A 27,539-nucleotide genomic window follows, 5' to 3' on the forward strand; every position below is an offset into this window, starting at 1 on the left:
AAATAGTTTATGTGATTTGCGGTATTAAATTAACAAGTGAATGTCTTGACTGTTATTAGTTAATTTGAAAAACTCTTTTGACTATAGAGTTAAAGTAAATGCTAATTTTATATACACTTATATAACATTTGACAGTCCAGTTATTCATGACTAGGACTAATACCTGAAGTTATCTATTGCACCCAGTTCACGATTTTGTTTTTTTCTGCATATACAAAATTCACAAGGATAAACTATCCTCTATTTTAACATTGATATTTGCATAAAAAATACCCGCTTCTTAATAGTAACAATGAGATTTTTAAAAAGAATGAATTAGGGAACTGGGAACTGTGACTTCATATGGTTAAAATGACAAAACTGATGGTATAAGTATTCTATATAGTCCCTACTGCAGCTTAATGAATGAGATATATACATTCAAGTCTATCTAAATGCCACTTTCAAGCTCCCAATTGGGGCACTATCCTTCAACATAGAAGTTAAATCTTTTAAATACTTCCCTACTTTAAAGACCAATCTGTTCAAATCATCACTTATACATATATCACACGTATTTCGACTTAAATGTTCAACTACAAATATATGTTGCAGGATCTCGATATTGATGACTTCAGGTCGCAACCTTCGGATTACACATATGCAAGCTCCCCATTCATATATAATATGGCAAACAACGTTATAAATGTTGACCTCTACGAAAAGATAGTACGAAATATATCTTTAAAGACCCAAATGTTGCCAGGTTCCTATCCTACTTCCATTACACATATATTGTGGAACCCGCAGACAAAGCCCAAAATAATGTAATTTACAGTACTAGTACATAAACAGCTTGATAAGGGATAAGGGTATCGATGATTCTCTGTAAAACCCTACATTTACTCCAACGACACTTACTAAAGATGAACCCATGAACAACCGTAGATCTGTTTTATGTTCTTTTGCAATTTTAACTAATGATTAAGATCTGGATTTCCTTCACTCTACAAATTACATACATGTTCTTACACACAACTCTATATTACTGGGTCTTCCAAATGCTCGAAGAAACCTCTTTCCAAATGCGTGAAAAAACCATTTTCCAAATTGTTTTAAAACATTTGTTTTATCTGCAGTCGAACCCGGGCACTAGAGTTACTCTGAAACTCCTTCTTTATGGGCGATGTGAATCAGATGAAGATACTATTAAATCCGAAGATCTGTCAGATAAAATACAATCTAATTTGATCTCCTCGTGCAGTAGTAAACAAACAGTATCTACTCTTTACACCAGTATTCGTCATTCTAAACTTAAAGACAGATTCAAAGAGAAAGTCCATCTTCGTTTCATACAAAACCCAACGAAAATAACAAGCATCTTGTTTTAGGAAAGAACAAATCATACCCTGGCACGTCCGGTCTGTGTTTTTGTTTGATGTTTTTCAGCTTTGTATCGATCTGATGAGTTAAGCCTTTTTAGACTGATTTTTATAGTTTGTTCTTATGTTGTGCTGTTACACCACTGTCCCAGGTTAGGGGAGGGTTGAGCGCTCACAAATATCTTTTACCCCTCAACATTTTTATGAGCCTGTCCCAAGTCAGAAGCCTGTAGTTCAGTGTTTGGTTCATGTCTGTCATATTTGTTTTTCGTAAATTGTTTTGTTTTGAATTAGGTCGTTATTTTTTCTCAATTGAATTGTTTCATATTTTCATGTTTGTGCCTTTTATTGCCGACTTATTGTTGAAGGCCGTACGAATACCTATAATTGCTTACATCCACTTTATTTGAACCTTGGTGGATAGTTGTCTCATTGGCAATCATATATCATCTCCTTATCTCTATTTTGTAAAGAAACACTCTGATAAAAACAAAGAGTTCTCTGAAATCAAAATCATCAAGATGTATGATTTTTCATTTTCATTTCTTTTTTCTTTTTTTAAATTTGGAGGACGTGTTTTTGAGCAGATAAAAGAGGGACGAAAGATACCAGAGGGACAGTCAAACTCACAGATCGAAAACAAACTGACAACGCCATGGCCAAAAATAAAAAGACAAACAGACAAATAATAGTACAGATGACACAACATAGAAAACTAAAGACTAAGCAACACGAACCCCACCAAAAACTGGGGGTGATCTCAGGTGCTCCGGAAGGGTAAGCAGATCCTGCTCCACATGTGGCACCCGTCGTGTTGCTTTTGTTATTACAAATCCGGTAAATAGTCTAATTCGGTAGGTCACATTCGTGAAAAGGAATATACATTTCTATGAGAACCGAAAGTTTGGTGACTATGCTGATCTCGTCTATTCCATTGAACAAGAAAAAAGGGTAACAAAGATACCTTTAGGTCTGCATTATATCTTGACTTACAGCTGTCAGGTTGAGAACTTCACTTTACGACAATTAATACAATAGAGAACGGGGACGGGGAATGTGTTAAAGAGACAATTACCCGTCCAAAGAACAAACAAGAGCCCGAGGCCACCAATAGGTCTTCAACGTAGCTAGAAAAACACGCATCTGGGAGGCGGGATTCAGCTGGCCCTTAAACAATAATGTTTACTAGTTCAGCGAACTGGACGTCACGCTAAACTCCGAAACATACAAATGAACCAAAATTTAAAAAACACACAAGACTAACAAATGCTAGATGTTCCTGTCTTGGGACAGGTGCAAAGAATTCGATTTAAATTTTCCAACTGTGGACTTTCTATTTATGTGTATAGCAACATTCCAAGCTGCACCTGCTTGTAGTTGAGTACATCTCTCTAAGTAGATACGATATTATAAATCTTGCATTTCCTATGATAACTTATTTAAGAAAGCTATTAGGCAAATGGTTCTACTTGGTAAAGTTAATTTTACCCCTACGAATGTTTTACAAGCGTCATGATATGGTTGATCGTTATGGAATATCTGTGTCATAGAGGACTCAATAGGAATTTCAACATCGGTATACTACTGTTGCCTCTAAACTGCTCTTTCGAACAACCTACGATCACCTCTGAATTGGGTTGAGTTTTTGTCATCAATCTTTAGTTTTCTGTGAAAAGTTGTTTGTCTTTTCATCATTTTTATTCATAGCCGTGGTATTGTACGTTTTTTCTTCGTTTTTTGGTTTTCTCTTTGGTATCTCCTCTTTCTGTTTAGAGCGTGATAACTGAAACTTTTTCAATAGCTTTTCAACCTATACCCAAAAGAATCAGGTTAACACTGTGATCTTAAAATTAGTGTTGGTCTTATATGTTTTGAAAGTTCTTTTATATCCTATTTTGATTTTCTAACTGTCAACTGATGATTTTTACTTTACTCTGGTTGAAATGTTAGATTTGAAATGATTAGGATAAAGGTATGTTTCTGAATGGCAGCCTACTTTTATTAAACTGAAATATAAATTTAAGACTTGCTTTATTGTATGAGTGCATGTTCCTTGTTGAATAATGTACGTGACCCTAATGTGTCCATTCTTGTGTTCTTGTGTTGCTGCCTAATTTAGGTTTTCCTCAATTCAATCATACATATCCGAAATTGCATTCTTTTGACTGATTAACCGTATTTTTTTTCGACACCATATTAAGATTTACGGGTTTATTTTAAAAGTTCTGTGTACGTTTCTGAGTAATTTAATAACATAAACATGTAGCAAACAACAAACATAACAACATGTAAAAGTAAACCACGCTATAAAGTTGATTATATTTTTCTAATTCCTACATAAATAATTGGCAAAACATTTCTACTACAACTAAGTTAAAATGGTATTTTGGCATTTTAATACCTATAAATATACCGTTTCTGTACATGTAAACTCTTTTAAAAGGAATATATTGACACAAACAAATCGCATTTCAAATTAATATAAACGTACTTGACTGATATTCCATGACTTAATTCTTGTTTGTAAACTAGTTGAACTATAACGTTTGAATTCTTAAAAGAAAAATAGGATAAACCTAGAGACTGGTCATTTCCTGGGATTAATTTGTACACCAATAATTTGAAAATTTCAGAATGTCTTTAAAGTTTTGTGTTCAGTCAAAAATGTTAAAAGTAGCTTCTAGGACACTTGCTATCAGTTCAATTCTAAACCATTTCATAAATTTTAACTACATTCCTATTTGTGTATCCAACATCTGACAGGAAAAATCTGTCTCCACATAGGTGAATAGCAGCGGGATGTTCTAGTCCGTCGGTTGCATCTAGAAGCACGCGCGCATCAGATCCGTCAGACGACATTTTCATTACATTCGAGGAATTTTGCCCACATATATATATGTTGTCCTGGCTGTCAATACTGACACCTCTTGCCCAACGTATGCTGTCATGTTCAATCGACAAACGGACGTTCAAATCCGAATATAGAACGACAGCTCGTTTTTCGCCGATACCAACGGTTTTCTGTGTCACAACAATTTCAGCTGTGCGTTGGTTGATAGCGAGATGGAACGGTCGATTTTCAAACATAGCTTTACCACTACTTCTCCTGTGGACTGTATCCAAAACATGTCCATCTACTTCTATGACGCTCATTGATGGAACGGGTTTATCAAGAGGAAACAGCAGAACCAGATTGCCACGTATCTCGTCAACGCCATAGCATACTTTTCCAACAAAAACTACGTTTTGTAATAGCAGACTTTCATCTGTCATGTTAAGCAGAGCAATTTCCCGATTGTTTGGAAGAGTACATGCAAGAGTATTCATATCGACTTGACAAATGTCGAACGGTTCAGATGTCAAAAGTACTTTCGATATGAAAATACCTGTATCCTTAAACATTTTGATAGTTTTGTTGTGGAAATCACACAAGATAACTTTTCCATCAGGCAGATAAATTCCACCAGTAATAACGCAGTCGTTTGTATCTGAAGGTAGCCGAATGTGGAAATCTCTTATCAGAACTGCGCGTTTATCCATCATTGGCTTCATTTCGGCGATAGGCTTCGGGGCATCGGGCCTACCATGGGAAATTTTTATCTCTCCTAATTCCATCACAGTTGCTGGTATGTCTCTAGCTTTTGGGTTAAATCTAAATTTTATATCTATACTTTCTAACTTTGCCGAGTTTTCCATCGCCTTTTGTTTAAAATCTAAATAATTCTCACGCGCTTTAGCAACTGTTGCAACGAACTGGGCATTACTTCCATAACTCGCTGTCGCTTGAATCATCTTTCTAGAATGTTCAATGGCTGATTGGGTGACTTTGCTGTCTTGAATTCTTGACTGAATCTTATCCTTCTCCTCTTTGTGTATTTTAGTTAGGCGTTGGTTAAAATTTTCCTCCAGTTTGTCAAGATGCCCAGTAATCGATCCTCTGAATGTTTTCATTTTCTTTTTTATGTCATCCTTTTTGTTGTTCAGGTTCTGATGTTGTTTAATGTTTTCGTTTACGATTTCTTCCAGTGAAGATAAGCACTCGTTAAATTGTTCCACTAATTTTTCTACCTCCCGAGTATTCTTTAACTCTTTCGCATAAAATTCAGTTGTAAGAACTTGGACGCATCTTCGATGTTCCAGTGCTACACAAACAGAGCAAACGAGAGTGTTGTGATCCAAACAGAAGAGCTCCATATTTTGATTATGGCGACTACAGCGAAGTTCATCGTCGGTAAGTATGGCTGGCTGGCGAAGAGCTTGGTCTACAGGCATAGTTTCATGATCCAGAAACAACGCATTGTGGTAATTGATGCACGTCTTGCACAAACAAATTCGACAATGCTTACACCAAACATCAGCACGGACGCTTTCTTTATTCTGCTTTTGGCATGGTTCGCACGTTTTCTCCTTGTTCTCGAAAGACATAATTTCCATGACGTTCATTATAAATCCATTTGTCGGTAATTGTTCTGCCCACATGGATGGTGCTGCTGTTGAATCGATCGGAATTGCGATTGCTCGACATTGTGGGCATGGGAAAGAATTTGGTCTAGGGTTATCGTTGTCCTGTGTATACCGATCAATGTATGTTCCTAGGCATTTCTGACAAAATGTATGAAGACATGGTAGACTCTTCGGATCTGTAAACTTGTCGGAGCAAATCGGACACTTCACGACGGCATCATCTAAGTTGGATTTACCAACTTTTGATCGTCCCTTTTCTGATTTACTCATTGTTATTTTTCACCAAAAATATCTCGTTTTCATTATTATTGCAATATTACTTCTTATAGAATATAAAAGTCCTTCCTACATGGCTAAATTATCCGTAAGCTAATTTTCAATAATAAAACTTGCCACAAACAATACTTAAATGTTACCAATATTTCCTTTCTAATGTTTTGTATCATTTATAATACCATGGAGCCCACTCTTAAAATAAAAATGAAATCTAACACATTTTTTACGGGACGTCGGTGTTCCGAAGACAGCGTTAACAAAAGAATCTAAAGTTAGAGATTTCTAAACAAGTATTTAAATGGCATTAGTATAAAAATAATTTTATAATTAAAACAATAGATTTTTTTAAATAATACCTAAGTCCTCAAAAGTGTCCGTTGGACGCATTTGTACTTTGTTTTGTCATTTGACATGTTAAATTATTTCTTCTTTGTCTCCTTTTATTCCTTTTCTTTTTCATTTATTTATTTTGTGATTGAATTTATCGCTCCCTACGTTCCTCTTCTCTTCATCTGACAAACAATATCTGTACACTGAAAACTGATAACATATGTTAATTTTGATTTGAGAGGTTTTGTTTGATCCAGATTTCTTTTCTTTTTCGTGATTTGAAGATCACCGTGATAACATCGGGTTAAATCTATATTGGCAGGTCAAACATTACGATTTCGTTGATAACTATGGGTCAAATGTATTATGGTTCTCTCAAATCTTTTCCAACGTTACAAAGCCCCGAGCAAAATTATATAAACGCGTGAAATCCGACATTACTACTGAAGTTCTTTTAGACTGGAGTCCTTTTATGACATTAATATATCATCAGTCTTCGGGCATTCGTGATGATAATACTTAGTTCATTAAAGAAATCAATAAAAAGACAATAAAGGAAGCTTTTAATTGGGCTTGATGTTTTCCTCTATTCAATATGTTAAGTAAAGCAAAGGTTACGAAAGAGGCTGTAAAAATAAAAAGTCATCGAAAAACAGACAATAACACGACCAAAAGAAAAATAGATAAACAACACTCAACAAAACGGTACACAAAAGACTAAAACTTGGTGATTTCTGTGTTCCAGAAAAATAAACAGTTCCTTCTCCACTTTAGTGACATGGCACCTGTTGTGTTGCCCATAAGTTAAACTTCAGCGATAAGTCAAATTCGGTATTTGTCATACAGTAGGAAAAGAGGATGTCATTATGTTTATACGACAAATGGAACATATCCGTGGTCAACTGAGACGCAGATATTTAGTGTCGTTCAACCAAGCTATGTTGCCGTTCGTAAAACATTCGCAGTGATGATTTCAATTTTTCCATACAGTACAATTGGTTCTTTCTGTGGCTTCTGTTATGGTGTGTCAAACGTTGCAATATTCACAAAAAAAATCATATATTTGTTCATAAAAACAAAATTTATATTCCAAAAATAATATTTATGTTCATTAACACAAAATATATATTAAAAAAATCATGTACATGTTCATAAAGACCAAATATATTAAAAATTTTGAATATATATTTTGTTTTTATGATCATTTATATAATTTTTTTAATATATAATAAAAAATCATATATGTTTTATTTTTATGAACTGAGCTTCATTGGTGTAGACGAAACGCGCATCTGGCGTACAAAATTTTAATCATGGTATCTATGATGAGTTTTTTTTCTATAAACAACTTTTATGATACGTCATTTAGATATTTCTCATCCAAGTTTGGTTTTTTTATTGGGAGGTGGGGGGGGGGGGGGGGGGGTATAAAACCAATGAATCTCCATGCCTTACTTTATGCTTTCGTAAAGGGAAAGTCCAGGAGTATTCCAGAAATAAAATGAAGTTTATTAGTTTATTATTGAGAGTCGACATGGTTGATTTTTTTTCAAAACAAATACTTAACGAGCTATGCTGAGCTTTTATAAAATTTGTCTATTCATTCATATTTTTTTTATCATTACCTGTCTTATCTGCAATAATTACTTATAAAAGAGAAACTATGCATTTAGAATAAAGATCGTTCTTGTCTATTTAAATAATTTAATTGTTCATTAATCGTTAAAAAAGTAAATTTCTTAATTTTCTAACTTTCGAAATACATCTCTGGTTACGTACCGATTTCAGAATCAGAACTGTTTCGTTTTAATAATATCACCAAGCAACAATTCTTTTTAAGGATACCACTGAATAACCTAAAACGTCCGATTCATGATTTTACATAAAATCTTTCGAAAATCAATAAAATTACATTACTATTGTTGAAATATGAAGGCAGATGGTTTCACACAAATCGATTTTAGATGTACAGGTAAAACTAAAAATTTGAATAAAAATAATTAGAGATTTCTAACGTGAAATTATATCAATGGTATGATGCAAATATGAGTTAGATTAGAGATAAAATTTGACTGATTAACCTGGGCGTTGATGCACAATATTCGCCAGGTATTTTGATGGTAGAGGTTAGAGGTCATCAGTGTCGATAATTGAAGGGATGTCAATATCAATATGGCGAAACAGGACAGGTAAGTTCTACTATTTTCATAACTTAAGAAAATGTCTTTTAAGATTTAAATTGATATTTTCATTAGTAAATGAAGGCGATTACAGGAATTTTAAATAAAAATATTTCATTTCTTAAAGTTTGTATCGTCGGTTTTACATACGCCTACATATATAATATATCAATATAAATTTACTAGGTGCAGTAACAATAATATGTCTAAATTAATAGAAATTACGCAACAAATAAAAGTGATTGTAAATTGTTGAAGGAAAATATGTTTTAATTTATTTTAAGTCATCAGGACAACGGAATTGGACAATTATATTATTAAATTCGGTTTAAACCAGGACTTTTTATGGGTGAATTATTGCGCAATGCAGCCTGTTAAGAAATAAGCAAGTTTTAATAAATTATGATTTCGGAAAGCTACAACTGGCAATGAAACGATAGCAAAACTTTACTTTAAATTTTAATAAATCGGTATGAAGAACAGGCTGAATGTTTTACCAAGGATATGGATTGGTACATAGTTTGACAACATTCTTTGTTTGATACATTGTTTTTTCGTTAATCTTGTAGACAAGTGAAATCCTTAAAATATTTTTTTAAAAAGGTCAGCATACGATTGTGTAAATATTTCGAATTTTCAATAAATGTTAAAAAACTTAAAACACAAATCAAAGCTACATCCTCTTATATACGAATATAGAAAAATCCATTTTGATATCAATCGTATTTATAAAATAACTAATTCCAGAAAATAACAAATTTAATTTATTGTATAACTTGATACACATTTTGATTTTTGATTTTCCGTTATTTCGACCCCTTGGCCAATTTTCTGATCATAACATAAAACAATATCAACAAAGCCATCAATTACATTGTACATCATACAAATTATTGTTCAGATACATAAAATGGTAACATGGCCTTGTTCCTACAACTATAAAATTGACATGATTTGATGACCGGAATGTCCGGCATTATCATCACGAACTATTTATTGACAGGTTTAATTATTAAGGACATAATGGATTTAATTATTTTTTGTTTATTACTGTTGTAAAAACCTTGTATTGTGGTTTTCTTCAGTCATTCCTGAAATCCAACCGGAAGCCAATTAGGTTCTTTGATAAAACACAATACTAGTTATATAGTTCTAGCGAGTTGATATGCACGCTTAGAGTTCTAGCGAGTTGATATACCCGTTTACACTTCTAGCGAGTTGATATACCCGTTTATAGTTCTACCGAATTGATATGCCCGTTTACAGTTCTGGAGAGTTGAAATGCCCGTTCAGGGTAACTCAGGGTACATGTAACTACATGTATCTATTGAAGGCTCAAGGGGAAAATGTGAACAAGTACAGGTCACTGTACGGCCTTCAACAAAATGCAAATCCCATCAAGTACAGAAATCTGTAAAAGGCCCCGGGATAACAGAATACGGACCAAATGCCTTTCACCCTAGTGATTAAGGTTTTAGCACAGGCACTTGTCTCAGAACAAAAGGTATATAGGAAATTTTTTTTATGAGACAAGTGCCTGTGGATTTTAGGCCGAACAATATGACTTCATAACCAGTTTCTTGTACTTTTATTTTTGCACTCTTGATAATACATCTATATAACAAAGCAATATTTTTTAACAATAATAACATTCTGGGACATAAAAGATGACGAAAATTAAAGACAAATATGAAATAAAGTCTTTATTCTATTGTTTACTAATTCGGGAAGTAACATACTTACCTTTTTAAAGCTTACTAGATACGAGATAATAACTTGTTTCTAAATAAAATGTAAATAGAATGATGTTATATAAGTAGGGAGTGATGCACTAAAAGGCACGTTTACCTCACCATATCAGTAATTGATAGAAATTAAATAATCATTAACAAAAAAGTAGCTCAAAGTCCACATTCATTCACACCCTTGTGATGTTATCAACAACTCTCATTCTGAACTCTCACTTTGGTTAGTAGATAGTCCGAGGTTGCTCTAACGTCTATCAGCCTTTCATGGCTTGTTTGGGGTCATGTACTACAATGAAACCCACATGCTGAAGAATGTAGAGGGGCAGCATATATAAACTACACTGTACCGCATGTTGTAGTTGTAATAGTGTATGGATAAGAACAAGAACACATTAAATAAGTGAAAATAAGTGAAATATTAAAGAATAAAAGGAATTAGAAAGGAGTTCCATGCCTCAAATGCTTGTTTGATGTGTGAAAAATGCTGACGGTGATGCAATATGCCGTTCACTGTCGCTAGTCTATAATTTAAGTCGGAGAAACAGATTTTTTTTTAACTTACTATCCACTATCTTGAGGACATTTAGCAGATACGTGGATGAATTATGGACAAAAATAATTTTTCTTCCAATGACCATTACATTTTTTATGTTGTTTTTTAGTTAGTCAATGAAAATAACGAGTTATGAATTTTCCATATTCATATTGCAAAAATATAAGAAAATAGAAATGAATAATTATAAGAAGGAGTGTCTTTTACGAGTTTTATTTAAAATTTACTTATATGACTGTATTCAATTCAGAGTTTCAAGTAGCATACCATCTTATGGAACAGATCTTCAAGAAAAAATAATATATTTATTCTTTGAGGAAACCATTCAAAGGTACAACGGTATAGGCCTACATATAATATGGGTAATGGAGCTTTGATAAGGATGAAGCTTTGCAAAGTCTACAATAACACGAGACTGAAAATGTGCCTTTAGACTGCAATTAACACTAAACATTTATATCCGAAAATGCTTCGGATGTATTTTAATATAAAATAGCTGATAAAAAACAGTTATGCAAATTATACATATCTAATATGTGTGGACATAATTATGTAAAGGATAATTTGTGCAATAGTAACAATGTAAAGAAGTTGATATATATGCTTTAATGTGTATAACAAATATACTCGTGCTCGTATATATATTGTAAACTAAATATATTTCAACGTGAAGCATTCATAAGGGAATAACGGTACAAAAATACCGCATCAACACGTTCAATACAACAGTTATACGATAAAGCTGTCTGGAAAGAAGAGACAACTGACCTTTTGGCTACAATAAAGTTTTTAATTATGAATAAGGCGTCGATGAAAAAAGGTCCATTAATGGTCAACTCTCCTGTGGAAATACTTACGTTACCATTACAAATTGATTGATTGTTTTAAATGTTTGTCTGGTGTCGTGTTAATCTATCTATTGTTTATTCAAGATGACTAGTATATATTCATAAACAGAATATGTAATGAAGTAATTAGAACCGGCATGTTCTCATGCAAATGTTTGGTATGAGTGAACATATCTATCTTTGACAACAGAAGTTAAAAGTGCGAACAAAATTAGATGAACAAAGTTTAGATACATGTACACAAACTGAATGATTGAGACGCTTCTAAGCAATTGTACATCTGAGGGAGGACACGCTTCAAGGATGTGGGATATAGGGGTAAAAAGTGGTGATGTCGGATATACGGGGTTAAAAAGTGGGATCTGGGACAAAAAAGGAAAAAAAAAGGTGGGTAGTGGGAGAAAGATTACAAAAAAGCGGGATTTTAAGAAATGAGCAGCCCCCTTGTCACCCAAACCCTTTTTTGACATCTGAATATAGATGATTAGCTTACACGTGTTTACTGAGCAAGGTGCTCTGTGATTTTGCTATAAACACATTCATTTGAATACTAATTCTCAAGGGAAATATTCACAATTTTCATTCCAGATAAGCAAATATTCTCATGCAATATTCATTACCAACGATTTAGAAATGTATATTAATTTGGCAGTTTACACCTGTAATACTGGAATGTGGTCACAAGGCCATTATCACGTTGTTGTCTTTTATCTGTTACCTGACATATGGTAATATTATAGTGGCAATAACAATCATGTTGACAGATAACCGTCTTTGCCGTTTTACACCTTTTGTATGTTTAATTATATCGTCAAAGAAAAAACATTGTTAGGATCTACAAAAAAAAAAGATGAATTATAAATAAATTATGGTAAAAAAAAAACAAAAGGACAAAATACGAAATTGGAAGAAAAGTAAAAATGATGGAGTACCCATCAAGTAAGGAGAATATTTGACTGCAGGAGAGACCAGTCTTCAAGAATTTGTTTTAACCAAGGACGTATAATCTAATATACGTCCTTGGTTTTAACTGTTGTTAGCTTTAAACGAACTTTGAATAAACTTATTTCTCGAGACTATAAGAGTATTTATACATTTAACGTTTAAATCGGAAAAAACATTTCAATTACATTTATTTTCACATGAATGCATGTAATATCTTTTTTCAATTGACAACCCTTTTTGGTGTTAAAAGCAAAACGTTTTATCTTACTAGTAAAATGCTTTCAATAGTTTGGTGTTATACGAGTGTTCATCGCACGCGTAAAGATGGATAACATTCAACTCTTAAACGAAATACACAGTAATTGGCACAACTGATGAGGAATTTAGAAAAAAATAATCCCGTTCTGTTGATAAGGGTATTTTAGGGTACGCTTTTTTCTACATAATGGCTTCATCACTTTGATATTAGATAAAATGAGCTTTTTATTTAAGAAAACCTAGAGGTATTGAAAATTATTGGAACTTTTATTAATAAATGTTTTCAACGAACACGATCAAAATAGATATGCTTATATGCAACCCATTAAGAATATTTGCCTGTTAATATTTATATTATCTGTTTTATTAATGCTTTTTTATACATATACTTATACTCTGGTCTGGCTGAGGCTTAAATGCACAAAATAAGGTGATTATATCCATATTCATAAAATTATGTGTTTCTCTCAATTGTAAAAAAAAAATCATTGTTATAAACTACTTAGCTCAACCTGGGCCCTTTAATTGGAATAAAAATATCTTTATCTTAATCATTTGTACTTGGTCAGAATGTTCTCGGACTCGCTGTAGGCAAAACATGGTCACATAGTTATGACAAAATCTTCGGGTGTGAGGTAGAGGTTAATTCAATTGTACTGATACATGTATTAGTATAGATAGATACAAGATAAATAATTCACTCAGGGAATTAGCATAACAGCAACAATACGATTACAGTTCATGAACGTCTTTAAAAGTATGAAAGGAGAATCGTCTCAGGAAGGAAATATGTTATAGTTATTATATTTACATGATATTTAAGTCTTATTTTTTAAGGAATAGATTTTAGACTTTGTAAATATTTTCGGTATGCCAGTGTTGAAACAGGGAATATACATTGTAAAAACGTTAACATTTGTTACTATAGAAAATTTATATTCAATATATTTTCTATTATAATCTTTCTTTTTTAAGAGAGGTTAATTCTAAGGGATGGGCGCTAGATCTAAATAAATAATTTATTCTAGTAACTTACAATTTCCAGATTAATTTTTGAAGGAGCAAAAACATGTTCATACAGTGTAAAATTGAACAAATTATCATATTGCGAACTCAGATATATATATAGTACCACCATATATGCCTCTAGCTGGCAAACTGTAATAATACATGCTTTTGAATTTCAAACTATGAAATTGAACTCAGACTTAATCTGCGATGACATTGCGTAAATTAATGTTTAAGAAATCTAATTCGTTTACAATTTGCTTTGATCCACAGAATGACATTTAAGAAGAAAGTAATGATTTTTTATTAAATCGATAGTACCTGTATTACATCTGGGACGTTCGTTCTATGATACATTGAGGTTTCAATTAAAAATTGCGTACTTTCTTGTGAACCATATCAACATTAATCAATTCAACACAAATGCAGTAAGGATATACTCTGGACGTAAGAAACAATTTATTTTTATAATTTGTTATCTGAATTAAAATTTTGAGACATTTCAGACTTTAAAATAGATATGGTAGTTTTAGTCCCAAAATAATCTTTAAGTGACATGTAGCTTATTTCATATAAGTACCCCAGCTACTTTTTTGAGAAAACAAGCAGAAGGATTACACATTGATTCATATATGACGAATCTAACTCGAATATTTCGATTTTAACCATGCTATGCATTATCCCTAAAAGTTCAGTCATACGGTGTTAATCATCTACGTAGGTGAATAGACCTAGTTTTTACATGGTGATAAACCACATACAGATAAAATGACATCTTTTATACATGAGTTGATGACGAACAGGTTTTGAATTGTATCCTTGGCCATATAGTGTCGGTGTAAATAAGTATATGTATGGAATACATGTACCAATGCCGTCTCCTAATCCATAGGACAGTTGATGGAAATTTATGACACCCCTCTTTTCATTTTCGATTTTGATGGTCTTTCGTATAGTCCAAATCTTTTTTTTTCGTGTTTACGTTCGAATTCGTACCATTGATTGGTATGTTTTTGTTTCCTCGATTCTGTTCTTTTTTATGCCCCCTTTTTAACTTGGTTTGTTCGGAATCTTCTACCATGTGACTTATTTATTGCTTTCTACAAGTCAATGAACTTAAATCAATAACAAAGAAGTTGTTCGGGAGTTTTTATAAAATCAACGACATAAAGTAAAGCTTAAAGATGTAATCATTTAATCTTGACTTCGTGTAAGATAGCAATGCATGTAAAAAATTCACTAGAAAAAAATGTCTTCTGCATGCTATATTGTAGTCGAGTCAAAGTGCTACTAAATTGACAAATGTCTTTTAATGTTAATCTGTTAATTTTCAACAGAATACATTTTAAAGCCAACTATGCCACGTTCTTTATGTGCCTGTCCCAAGTCAGGAGCCTGGTTGTCGTTGGTTGTCATATTTGTTATTCGTTAACTGTTTTGTTATAAATAAGGCCGTTTATTTTCTCAATTGAATTGCCAGTTTCATATTTTTCATGTCGGGACCTTTTAGAGCCGATTATTCGGTATGGGTTTTTCTCATTGTTGAAGGCCGTACGGTTGCCTATAATTCCTTACATCCACTTCAATTGAACTTTGGTGGATAGTTGTCTCATTGGCAATCATACCACATCTCCTAATTTTTATATGATAAGATGTGTTCTTTAAAATTGTTAAGATAAAAGGTTACATACACAATGATTCCATTCTAATGTTACCAGACGAGCATTATAATTAAATGTTACAGAATTAGGCCGGTTATAATTCGATGTTGCCAGTTTTGAAACGCGGCCAGAATTGGGTTAATAATAATTCAATGTTGCCAGAATTGAGCCAGTTATGATTTAATGTGATTCTAATTTATTTAAGAATAAGAAAACAGTATAACTTGCTCAGTTGATTTTAGACTACAGTTGGGGATAAAATTGATTTACAGAAAATGAAAACTCTACTCTAAAACTAACCAAAAAAAGAAATTGCCGCTCCAGATGGTATTTTTCCTTTCGTGATGCCAATTTGATCCCTTCTTACATTGTGTATAATATTGGTGTTTCTCGACTCGTTGTCTATATTCAGTATGTCTGCGTTGGCGTTCAACTGGAACGTTATTCTCAATGGTTTTCCTTACTATATAAAACTATATGTTCGTTTATTTATAAAAAAAATATTTGCAATAGAGTTATTTGAGACCTGTAAAGCTTTTTTTAATAATAATTTGTATAATGATATGGTTTATAAATCTGATTTCTAGATGGACATTTTTTTCCACTCTGGAAAGCAGCTCTATCCACGCGTTGGACCGACAGGTTACACTTGGTGGAGTTAGCCATTTTTGTAAAAAATTATTAAATTCCTTTTAATCTCAACCATTCTGAAACATAAACGTGACTATAAAGCACCCTTGGTATTTTAAAGGTAAAAGAAACCACCAATCAGTTCTAGCTTAGTATGCAAATCCTAACCCTTGAATGTACTTTGTAAATATATATATAGTCAACTGTCCAGATTTTAATTTTTTTTTCACTTTTCAAACAAATAGGCCAACTTTCTGTTTTCACTGTTGTCACGGTAGGTTCGTCAGTGTACCTAATCTTAATGTAGTTGATGGATTGCTGTTTTAAAATAGTTTTAATGAAGAAGCCGGAAAATTGCTTGGCGAGTTTAATATAGCTGTTCGTTGTAATGGCAAAGAAAAGTGTCCGTACCATTGATTGTACGTTTATACTCTGATGGCTTCTTCGTCCATAGCAATTGCGGGAATAGGGGTGAGCAAGTGAAATAATTTTCAATTACATAATCGGCAAATTTCTACTATCTGCTGTAACTTTTTGTTCGACGTTTGAATTTCTTGTCTGTACTTCTCCAAGACAAATCCTCGATTTTCAGTGTCTGATTGAATCGGTAAAAAAATCCACCGTAACAGAGATACTTTTGTTTACCTTTACAAGTCTCGAAACACTAATGGTTGTTATTAAGTAAAACAGTGAAGAAGTTTTATTTTAATAGATTCAGTGAAATGAATGAACCTCCAAAGCGCAAATTTCTATCATGTTTGGAGCCCAAATGTCCATCATAGTTGGAGCGCAAATGTCCATCATGTTTGGGGTGCAAATGTCCATCATGTTTGGAGCGCAAATGACCATCATGTTTGGGGCGCAAATGTCCATCATGTTTGGAGCGCAAATGTCCATCATGTTTGGAGCGCAAATGTCCACCATGTTTGGAGCGCAAATGTCCATAATGTTTGGGGCGCAAATATCCATCATGTTTGGGGCGCAAATGTCCATCATGTTTGGAGCGCAAATGCCATTTTGTGTTGCAGGTAAAAAGCACAAACGCCAGTTTAAGTACAGTATATACCACTGAAACTTATTACTTCATTGAATAAATTTAGGGTAATCTATTGCATTGTTGAAAGATATTTGAATTTCATTTTATTTTGATATATATGTTTAGAACATACTGCTTGAAATGATAATTAATCGAATTCAAATTTGAATTTAAAATTTGTACTTTTTATATGTTTTCCGAATCTATCATGTAACACATCTAACATTTCATTTTCAAGACTTTTAAACAGGAAATGTTTTTATATATAACTTGTGTATTGTATAGTTCCTGCATATTTAGACGAATTTCAAACAATAATTAGCATACCCCACACATAGTAACAATTGTATGTATTTAAGTGGTTTCCTTTGCCCCCACAGGTGTTGTCGATCCCTGAAGACATTTATAAGAGGATTATATGTTGAGTGTACCATTATAGCGCTGACAGTTGTTGACATATTTTTCATAACTGTAGAGTTAATGATTAGAGCAGAAGTTTTACAAGGTAAGAATTGTGATATCTTTGAAAAAACAAGAAACATCAATGGCTTAAACAAACAGTTTTAACCTTTTTCTGAGATGGAGCTTATTGAATAATTTATTGCAAGATCTTGATGCAGTTCATATCTGCATCCCTCATGTATATTATATCACTTGAATTGTGGGAGTTTGATACGGTATACCGGCCAGTATTGATAAAAGTCATGTTAACAGTTACAAGAGTTCCATTTCTAGTCAAATTATTGAATTTGATAGATCAGCAAACAATTATATATGGTGCAAAAAGATTAGTCTCTTTTGCCAGTAAAACAGTAATTTCAAGAGAACGGTAATTTTAATTTTGCTGCTTCCATGCTAGTAGTTTCATCAATACACGTTTAATAGGCATTTTTTGTGTAACCTGTTGTGACTTCGTTCTGGGATCAGTTGATCATTTAAAAGATACAAGGCTAAAGATACAGGTCTATGGGTAATATAATGTAGTTCCTCACTCAGTTAACTTGTGGACATCCAAATTGTTAGTAAAAACTGTCTTCGTAGAACTTGCATTAAAAACAGCTTTTGATCTAACTTTATTTACCATGTATACGCATGTCTGTTGTGACATTATAATAAGAATGATCAAAGTTAACTCATCCAAAATCAAACATACGAGCGAAAAAAAGTCATCACGAAGGGGGTGGTGAGAATCTTGCAAATATCGTGAATACAAAGACTTGTAATCTCCTTTTAATGTATTTAGTATCTAGTATTTGTATACGATCACGCAATGAAGCACAAATCCACTATTGTTGCCGTGATGAAGTTTATCTATATAGTCCTATATTGATAGATTTTCTAATTTGCTCTAAATATCTTTTCTTAAAGTTCAAATTGATAAAATGATATCATAGTCCAACAAAGTACAAGTAATAATACAATTTTTAGAAAATCACATATTACCTAAGATGACCGACGAACAACATTTCGAGATAGATGATATCACAAATATAAACAAAGTAGATAATTACGTTTCTCGGAAGTATCTTTAATGTTGTTATCTTCTAAACTGGTCAGCCATTCCCTCCAAAGCTCCGACCCGAGTGTACGATAAATCACAACAGGGGTCCGGCTTAGTTATCATCTAAACCTCGCAATTAATATTTCATGTAAATTTCAATTGAATAAATGGATAATTTAGGATTGTTTGTAATTGCTATGTATGTTTTAGCCGATCTATTGATAAAGTATAATAGAAAAGAGAGGATATGGGGTTTCCATCCATGACACAAAATCAGTACATGCACGGCAGAAAAATCCAAAAAGCAAAGGAACAACGCTTTTGTTGCTGTTCTTCATCTCAATCTACAATAAATTTAAGTTTGTTTGTTAGGTGGCCCTTGAAACCAATATTAGATATATATGAAATTCCATCTGTTTGCTTGGCGGTCAATGGTTCATGTATACTCAGGACGATTTATATTTACAAAGCTGGTAAAGCTATTCCGGATTTTTTGGTTTGCCTAAACCATAAGCAAACTTTCATTCTGTATACTTACTACACACGGAAAAATAATGTTTATCACATTTTTTACTTCCTTATAAGTAACATACTAGCATTTAACAATTTTCTAAGGAACGCCACAGCTGTCTAAAGTGGCACTTACACAATACATGATTTTCAATCCATTCATACATTCAATATCTTGTTATTTCTGCCACAATTTTTGCATATTGAAACTTTCATGTAAAATGTAGTATACCTTTTGAGATTATTTTTGTTTCAGATCCTTTGGAAAGCAAGTCAATAGACTATCTGAGTAGTCAAAGTTCAAATACAACAGCACAGAATGATATTGATCCAGGAGGAGGTTGTCGTACATGTAATTTTGATACATCTCTTGGAGCTGCATACTGTTTCTCACATTACATAAGTTTAGTTATAGCATTGATCTTCTTTATAGAGGTAAGAATTGTTACTACAAACATAATACATGCATCCTCTTCTTCGTCATTATGCTTAGTCGTTATCAGTTGGAACTGATTTAAATATTAAATATCAATAGCCTATGAAACTATAAGGTTTATTCGAACTGTAGTCTGTGGAACCATCCGCATTATTTTGTCATTACCTTATTCTGAGCAGTGGTCGAGTTAATGATGTATATGTATATAATATCATGAAAGACAAGTTATTTAACGATTTTTTTTTCAATTTAATCTTCAAAACAGAGGGTTTTTTATGTCTCCTAAAGCTCATAAGAATTCTATTCTTAACGCATTTCAAAACATTTTTGTTTTCTTTCAAAGAAAAATTAAAGCATGGCTTTTGACATGGCTTGTTTTCCCAATTTGATTGATTATAATTGTAAATTTCTCCTGTTTTTTTCAGTTATTACTCCGCCTAGTAACGGGCTGTACAAAAATGTGTAAAGATTTTATACAGGTATACTAATATATATATGTATGTTTACCCTTTTTGTCATTAAAGCACGAGAAATGTAAAAAAACAAATGCAGTACAGAACTTTTTGATATTTGTTCTGCTATGTACATTTTATCAGTCAACTGATTGATATTTAAAGGGGGAGGGTCTTATGCATTTGAATGAAAATTAAATCGATACATATGCATGGAGAATAAGTAGTTGAATGAGCATTTAAATCGGTTTACAATCTCATTGAAGTATACCTCCCAGCGTCTTTTATTCATATATAACAAGACAAGATACAGACAAAACACAAAGATGTCATATAGGAATCATTTCGTAACGACAAAAGATTTTCTTTTGAATTAATCCCAGACAATTATTTTTCCAAGTGCAACTAAAGCATCATTAAGCATATTGTATTTTCCAAGTGCAACTAAAGCATCATTAAACATATTGTCTGTAAAAAGGATTTAAGGTATTTTAACCTTTGTCGCTATTATGATAGAAACAGAGTGTATTGTTTCACACGGTTTTCATGTCGGGGCCTTTTGTAGCTGACTATACGGTATGGGTTTTTCTCATAGTTAAAGATCGTACGGTGACCTATAATTGCATACCTCCATGTCATTTAAACTTTAATGGATAGTTGTCTCATTGGCAATCTTACCACATCTCTTTATTTTTATACTGTATATACAGATTAAAGATATGATCATCTTTTTTTTTCAGCTGATAGATGGCTTTACAGTATTTAACCTTGCTGCTATTGAAGTGTTGTTCACAATATTTTGGGAGAAAACCTTGTGCTTTCATATAGCTATAGAAGCCATTACTTATATAGTAGCACTAAGGTTATTGCGTATACCAAAAGCCTGTAGTGGTAGGTGGTACCTTTCTTATATATCAGCTATTTGATGAAATTCAAAAGAACACTTTGTAAAAACTGCGCACTTATATAGAAAGCAAGTAAGATAAACGTTAAGCTTGACTTCGGTTAAAAAAAGCTAGTTTCTTAAAATATATGTGAAAAGATGGTAGGTACCTTTTCTTAGATATCAGACATTTTAGGGAGTTGAAAAGAACACTTTGCAAAAAAATATGCACTTAGATGGAAAACAACTAAGATAACTGTTATACTTGGATTTCGGTTAAATGAAGCTGTTTTTTTAGATGAATTAAAAGTTTGATAAGCTAAACAATATTATACCATGTAAATGTTCTTAAATTTTCATTGTAGTATTAAAAGAAGACTATTCTGAAAAGATGGATTTAGAAGTGCATTATTTAAGCAAGGCCAAGTCTAAAGCAGAAGAACGTTCAAGAGAGCTTGCTAATACAGTACAGAAGCAACAGGTAACAGTCATGCCATGCACACCATATCAGTAATACCTGCACTCCACAAATTTATACCGCTTGGACATTAGTGGCTGGATATGACCAAATATCAGACTTGCCTTGATTAGGTCTTTACTATAAAGAAATAAAAATCCTAAAACTCCAAATGAAAGAAGAGATCTAGATAACAAAAGTCAAAATACAAACCGGGATTTATTTATCTTAAGCATTCTAATGAGGAATTCAATACCAAATCCCCAAATTGTAATAGAACTTTTGTTATTTCCGTTTTTTTTTTCGACCGAATTCGAATTACTAGGCGATAGTTTACTTTATAATGAGTTGTAGTGTGCCTTTGGCTTTTTTGACAGTCTGAAGTTTTTTCTTCAAACTGTTAGATTAACGAAAACGTGGATTGATGTATCTTTCAAAGACGCCGAATTAAAAGAAGAAACATGCATGGAATACGGTAAATACTTGAAAAAAATTAAGAATGCTAGTATGCGCTTTTACTAACTCGATTATTCATTTTACATTAATACCATTTGCATTTCGTAATTTTAACAGTATATTATTAAAAATTGTGCATAAGTATAAAAATGAAAGCAACTATGAAATATAGAATATATCGGATGGCAATTGTTCTGGTGATGACAGGTCTCTGTAATTGTACTTTCGTGTATTTTTCAGGTTTTAAGTCTTTTGGGGTATTCTTTTGCTGTTGTTAAATTTTTATTTTGGTTTTTTTTCAAAGAAAGAAATAGAGACACTGCGGAAACAGTTAGGGTCAGGATCTCTGTATGAAAATGATATTATAGTACACACAAGAGGGACAGATGATCTAGGTTAGTATATGATATGTTGGGGATAACATGAATGACCACGGATATGTTCCAATTGTCGCAGCCACAAGCCTCTCTTGTCACCAAATTTTTACTTGCCATTATCATTTGACACGATGGAAACCACTAGTGGATCATGATATAGTTACTCTTTCGGGGCACCATATGATTATTGAATAATGCATATGATGTCTGTAATGAAAATGAATCGATTTATTTTGTAACAAATGCACCATAGTCTACCATGATAATTGTTTTTAGTTCAGATTTATATGAATATTAATAATATGAATATCATATGCATAATTTACACAATAATTACACACATTATCCATCGAATAAAAAAAACCCGATATTATTTCTTCCCTACGACGACGAGGTTTTTTTTTTACGACGACCTTGACTACCCATGAGGGTCTTGCACGGTCCCTAGATAGTTTTCTAACCTTTTATTAACTTTGATTTTTTGGTTTCATTAGGAAGAATTGTATCCAATGTCATGTGACTTTACACTGTTGTTATTTCTTACAGATTCCTCAACTATAAGTAATGGTCATGTTCCTAGTGAAGCATCAGTAACTCATAGTGGACATAGTGGACAATCTCCAAAATTCGTTTCAACTATCAAAACTGACAGTCATATTGTTTCTATGACAACCCCACCTGTTCCAAATCGCGAAAGCAAAGACAGCCATGTTTCTTATGCGGTTATAGAGAATAACTCAAATAAGCTAAGAAGGAATGAATCCGGTGAAAATAGAGCAATTTATAAAAATGTTTGTCATGTGAAAAGTCCTTCTTTAGAGGTTAAACGGACAAGTAGTCAGGTTGGCTCAAGAATTAGTTTTGAAAGTGATATCGACACTAAAAACCTTATTCATAGATCTAAGAGTACAAAAAGTTCAAAAGGAGAGGCCATTAAAAGGGCTATTGCAATGCTAGAAAATAGTAAACCGCCGACTGAGACACAACCAGGCGGACCAAGCGTGTCTCGCACGCCATCAAATAAACTCAGTGATCTGGACAATACAAAACTACAAGGTAAATTACAAATGTTTCTTTCGAAACAGTATATATGATTTGGTTTATGTTTGGTTGATTTTTTTTGGTTGGTAAAATTTTAAAAGATTATGTCAAAACTTTTTTTTTCATTTTTAAACCTACAAAAATAAATATCATTAAAAAAATATCTCTAAATTTGCAGACTACTGGTAACTGTGAAGTAATATTTTATCACGATGGTTCAAATCAGCAATAGAATATTTCTATCAACGAATAAGACAAAGAATTACCAAAGCGGTCTTATATCATTCAGTATTATTTTATAACATAATTACAGAAAATGATTCAGGCTGTGTAAATGGTTCATTCGAGAGTGATGAAGAAGTGGTGAAGAGAAATCTCCCAGTAATGGCAGAATACCAGGGAACTCGAACATACAGAAGTGCTGTAAGTATTTTTTTTTCAATGTACACCATTTTATCATTGTGGTAATTTGTAGGTAGTTTACTTTTTCAGCTACTTGCAACACAATAATGTGGTATGATGGTCCAATGAGACAATTTTACACCAGAGACCAAATGATGTACAAGTTAACAACTATAGGTCACCGCACGGCCTTCGACAATGAACAAAACCCATACTCCATAGCAAGCTATATAAAAGCTCTGTCATGACAAATGTAAAACAATTCAAACAAGAAAACTAGCAGTCTGATTTATGTAAATGAACGGAAAACAAATATGATATACAGTAACAAACGACAACCACTGAATTACAGGATCCTGACTTGGGACAGACATGCACATACAGAATGTTGCGGGGTTAAACATGTTAGCGGGTGCCCAATCAGACCCCTAATCTGGAACAGTGGTATAACAGCACAACATTAGAATGTTTATATTACTATCATATGTCGATGCAACCGCTGGTTGTCTATCAGTTCCCATGTCTTCCTCTTACCTAGTAATGAGTGCGTTGGTACTGCCTTGATTTAACGGATACATTCAAAAAGAAATTATGCCCGTGTCCAAAAACTGAGATTGCAGACAGTACGTTTTAGGCGGATTTTTTGATATTCTGTTTAGGCCTTTTTGGTTCTTGTGTTCCAAACGTTTTTACTTCTTTTGAGTTCACAAACTATAGGTCTCGAGCGTATCGAGCTTTTCTTACAGAAACACTTGTCACTAGTCATGCGCGCTTAAATCAGAATTGTATGTCTGTATACCATATTACCAGCTGTCACTATGGCAAACACAATAGGAATAGTGTTCCCGATTGCCATTCAAAACAATTGTTATTTTTTTCTTCGTGTACAGCAGGTTTATGTATACTGTTCCGATTCACGGTAGTTGCAATACATTGGATTTTGCAATCGTGCAGATTTTGATCGTTGTGAACTATTTCATCTGCAGTACCAATAGTCAGTTAGAGGGTGTGGTTTATATTAAATTACAATTCATAATTTAGATTAACGAATAGAAAATAAATCCTTCGGAACAATTACCAATACAGTCTTTCAAAGCCCTCCTAAAATTTAATGACTAACATCCCCACAAAAGAAATAATGCAATTGACATGATTTTGATCTCTTGTTAGGAAGGAGATCCATATTTTATTTTTGCAATTTAGTAGTTTTAATGCAAGAGTAAATTGTAATCAATTAAAAGATTTTGCTAATAAATAAAAAAACTTATATTCACAAGGAACGACATATAAGGAGATTGGGCTCTAGTAGAGTAACCCCTTAGCAACGACAATCCACATAATAGATTTGAAAATATTTTTAAAGATCACAGGTCATTTTAATGAGACCTCATACCGCAAGGTTGCCAGTTACTTAACTTTGGATTCATAAATATTCGTCGGATGCCAATTTTTATGGATTTAGTAAGATGCAAAGATTTAGTTTTGAAGTTCGGCTGTACCTTTAGAAAACTTATTTCAAAGGGAATAGCACATCCTAATTTTTACGATCATGTTGTTAACCGAGCCCGGAAATTTAGATACGATCCGGGTAGGCTTATTAATCCTTTAAATAAACTTCTTCTAAAAGGTTAGCAGTTCTACACTGCAATTAGATCTTTGAATATTGTTTTTTATTGATAAAAATGTTGATTTTGTTATCAGTAAAACCATACTAAATATTATTGTTATGCACAAATGCACATTCACGGTTCTACAATCTGTCCTTGCCTATATTTTGGCATTGCACAAGGTCATATTTTTCTCTGACTGTAAGTGACGTCTTTACACAAATATACCATATAATCCATTGGATATTGGATGTGTACTGATTGATATTTTAGTCTCAGATACATGATTGGCTTTGAACTAGCTGTCAGTAACTTCGAGTACTCTCATTTTTTGTTGTTAGGGATGTAAAAATACCCTGCTACGTCCGGTTTGTTAGATGTGTTTCTGCTTTGTATCGATCTAATGAGTTAAGCCCTTTTCAACTGATTTGTATAGCCGACTATACGCATTCTTTATATGCCTGTCCCAAGTCAGGAGTCTGTAGTTCTGTGGTTGTCGTTGTTTCATGTCTGTCATATTTGTTTTTCGTAAATTATTTTTTATAAATTAGGCCGTTAGTTTCTCAATTGAATTTTTTCATATTTTTCATGTCGGGGCCTTTTATAGCCGACTATACGGTATGGGTTTTTCTCATTGTTAAAGGCCGTACGGTAGCCTATAATTGCTTACATCCACTTTATTTAAACTTTGGTGGATAGTTGTCTCATTGGCAATCATACCTCATCTCCTTATTTTTATATACGGTATGCGTTTTTCTCATTGTTGTTGCCTATCATATCTTACATCGACTTCATTTGAACTTTGAGTGGATAGTTGTGGTACTCACTCCACATCTCCTTATTTTAAATTGGGTTTCTGTCCACTAAACTCCATGAAATACAAGTTTAGTGACATTGATTGGAGCAAATGATAAAACCACGAAATAAAATAAACAGCATGTATGGGGTTATGTATTTGTCTAATCTCGAAAATTGATACCAACGAGAATAAATGAAACTACAATATATAGCTAGTGCAAATGAAACCATAATATGTAGTGCAAGTAAAGATAATGAATTGTATATGTGAATGCTTTCAAATTTTTGTTATTTTAACACACATTTTTTTATTGTAGGAGGGTGTTCCATTGACAGACCTGTAGCCATACAAATAATAAAGGAGTCTGGAATTTAATTACGGACAAATAGATTAATGCACACATGCTTTACAATATCCTGCATCATCTTCCTGTCAATCAATGTTTTGCGCATTAACGTTTTTAGTATGGCTCTTTTTTTAAATTGATTCTTGGATGGTTAATTAAACATCCAAGCTGTTTCAAACGTTGCGTTTAAGATTGCACTAGAATAATAATGTCATTGTGTCATAGACACATTTAAAAGATATCTTAGTCTGACAGTTACGTGTGATATGGTCTTTCCAGTTTGATTAGTAATAAACATAAACTTTTTCAATACATATATCATAACTCCCGTAATCGTGTCGTTTGAAAGTTAATATGACTTAAAGTTCAGAAATATCATCTGTGCATTTCATCAATTATTTCATACCATTAATTGTATATCATTGTTATTTTTTTCATTTTTAATGCATTTATTTTTTATAACAAAGCATAATTCTACTGCTTTAAATATAACATATTTGATATAAATATGTTAGATAAATATTTAATAATCAAACGACTTTCGAGAATTCCAGTATGAATATTTTATTACCTTATTAACATGACATACAATATATATACAGTTAATTAATTTTTGTAATATATATAGTACCCCTCCCTCCCCCGAAAGTCAATCTTAATTCCAGCATGCATTCATGCAGTCGCAATTATTGTATTTTGAATACATTTTCTGGATAATTAATGAGAAAAGGTTCCAAACTGTGAAACGTTAATTAATAAGAGTCGCAAGTCTTTAAAATTTGTATTCCATGTAAGGAATAGATGTTTACTTTTACTGCTGCTATTTTCTAGGAACGTCCTCAACTGTCTCAACTGACAATAGTCCTTTGTTTTATTATATTTCATTGTTGAAATTATTGTTAAAATTTTTTTTATTATATGTAAGTTATATTAGTAAATATCTTAGATTTTATATATAAAAATTAAGAATCGTT

At 32.7% G+C, this 27,539-nt stretch overlaps 2 protein-coding genes across 3 annotated transcripts; one reads left to right on the top strand and one right to left on the bottom strand.

Moving 5' to 3' along the window:
* Window positions 1–3,591: 3,591 nt before the first annotated feature.
* On the bottom strand, window positions 3,592–6,316 carry LOC127735192 (transcription intermediary factor 1-alpha-like). The gene has a single exon (XM_052245315.1). The coding sequence runs from the start codon at window positions 6,093–6,095 to the stop codon at window positions 4,068–4,070; it is 2,028 nt and encodes a 675-aa protein (XP_052101275.1). The 5' UTR covers window positions 6,096–6,316; the 3' UTR covers window positions 3,592–4,067.
* A 2,092-nt stretch (window positions 6,317–8,408) lies between these two features.
* On the top strand, window positions 8,409–27,539 carry LOC127735196 (uncharacterized). 2 transcript variants are annotated; one of them, XM_052245320.1, is made up of 11 exons: window positions 8,409–8,620; window positions 11,163–11,243; window positions 17,679–17,803; window positions 19,566–19,744; window positions 20,171–20,224; window positions 20,938–21,088; window positions 21,446–21,561; window positions 22,298–22,388; window positions 22,917–23,426; window positions 23,725–23,834; window positions 26,536–27,539. In XM_052245320.1, exons 1-11 carry the CDS (start codon window positions 8,604–8,606, stop codon window positions 26,560–26,562), a joined length of 1,461 nt encoding a protein of 486 aa, XP_052101280.1. In that variant the 5' UTR covers window positions 8,409–8,603; the 3' UTR covers window positions 26,563–27,539. The 2 variants fall into 2 exon arrangements, with proteins under 2 accessions (XP_052101280.1, XP_052101281.1); XM_052245321.1 differs by lacking the exon at window positions 11,163–11,243 and having other exon boundaries at window positions 8,410–8,620.

Source organism: Mytilus californianus, unplaced genomic scaffold (assembly GCF_021869535.1).
Source record: "Mytilus californianus isolate M0D057914Y unplaced genomic scaffold, xbMytCali1.0.p SCAF_3, whole genome shotgun sequence".
In the NCBI taxonomy this organism is placed as follows: Eukaryota; Metazoa; Mollusca; class Bivalvia; order Mytilida; family Mytilidae; genus Mytilus; species Mytilus californianus.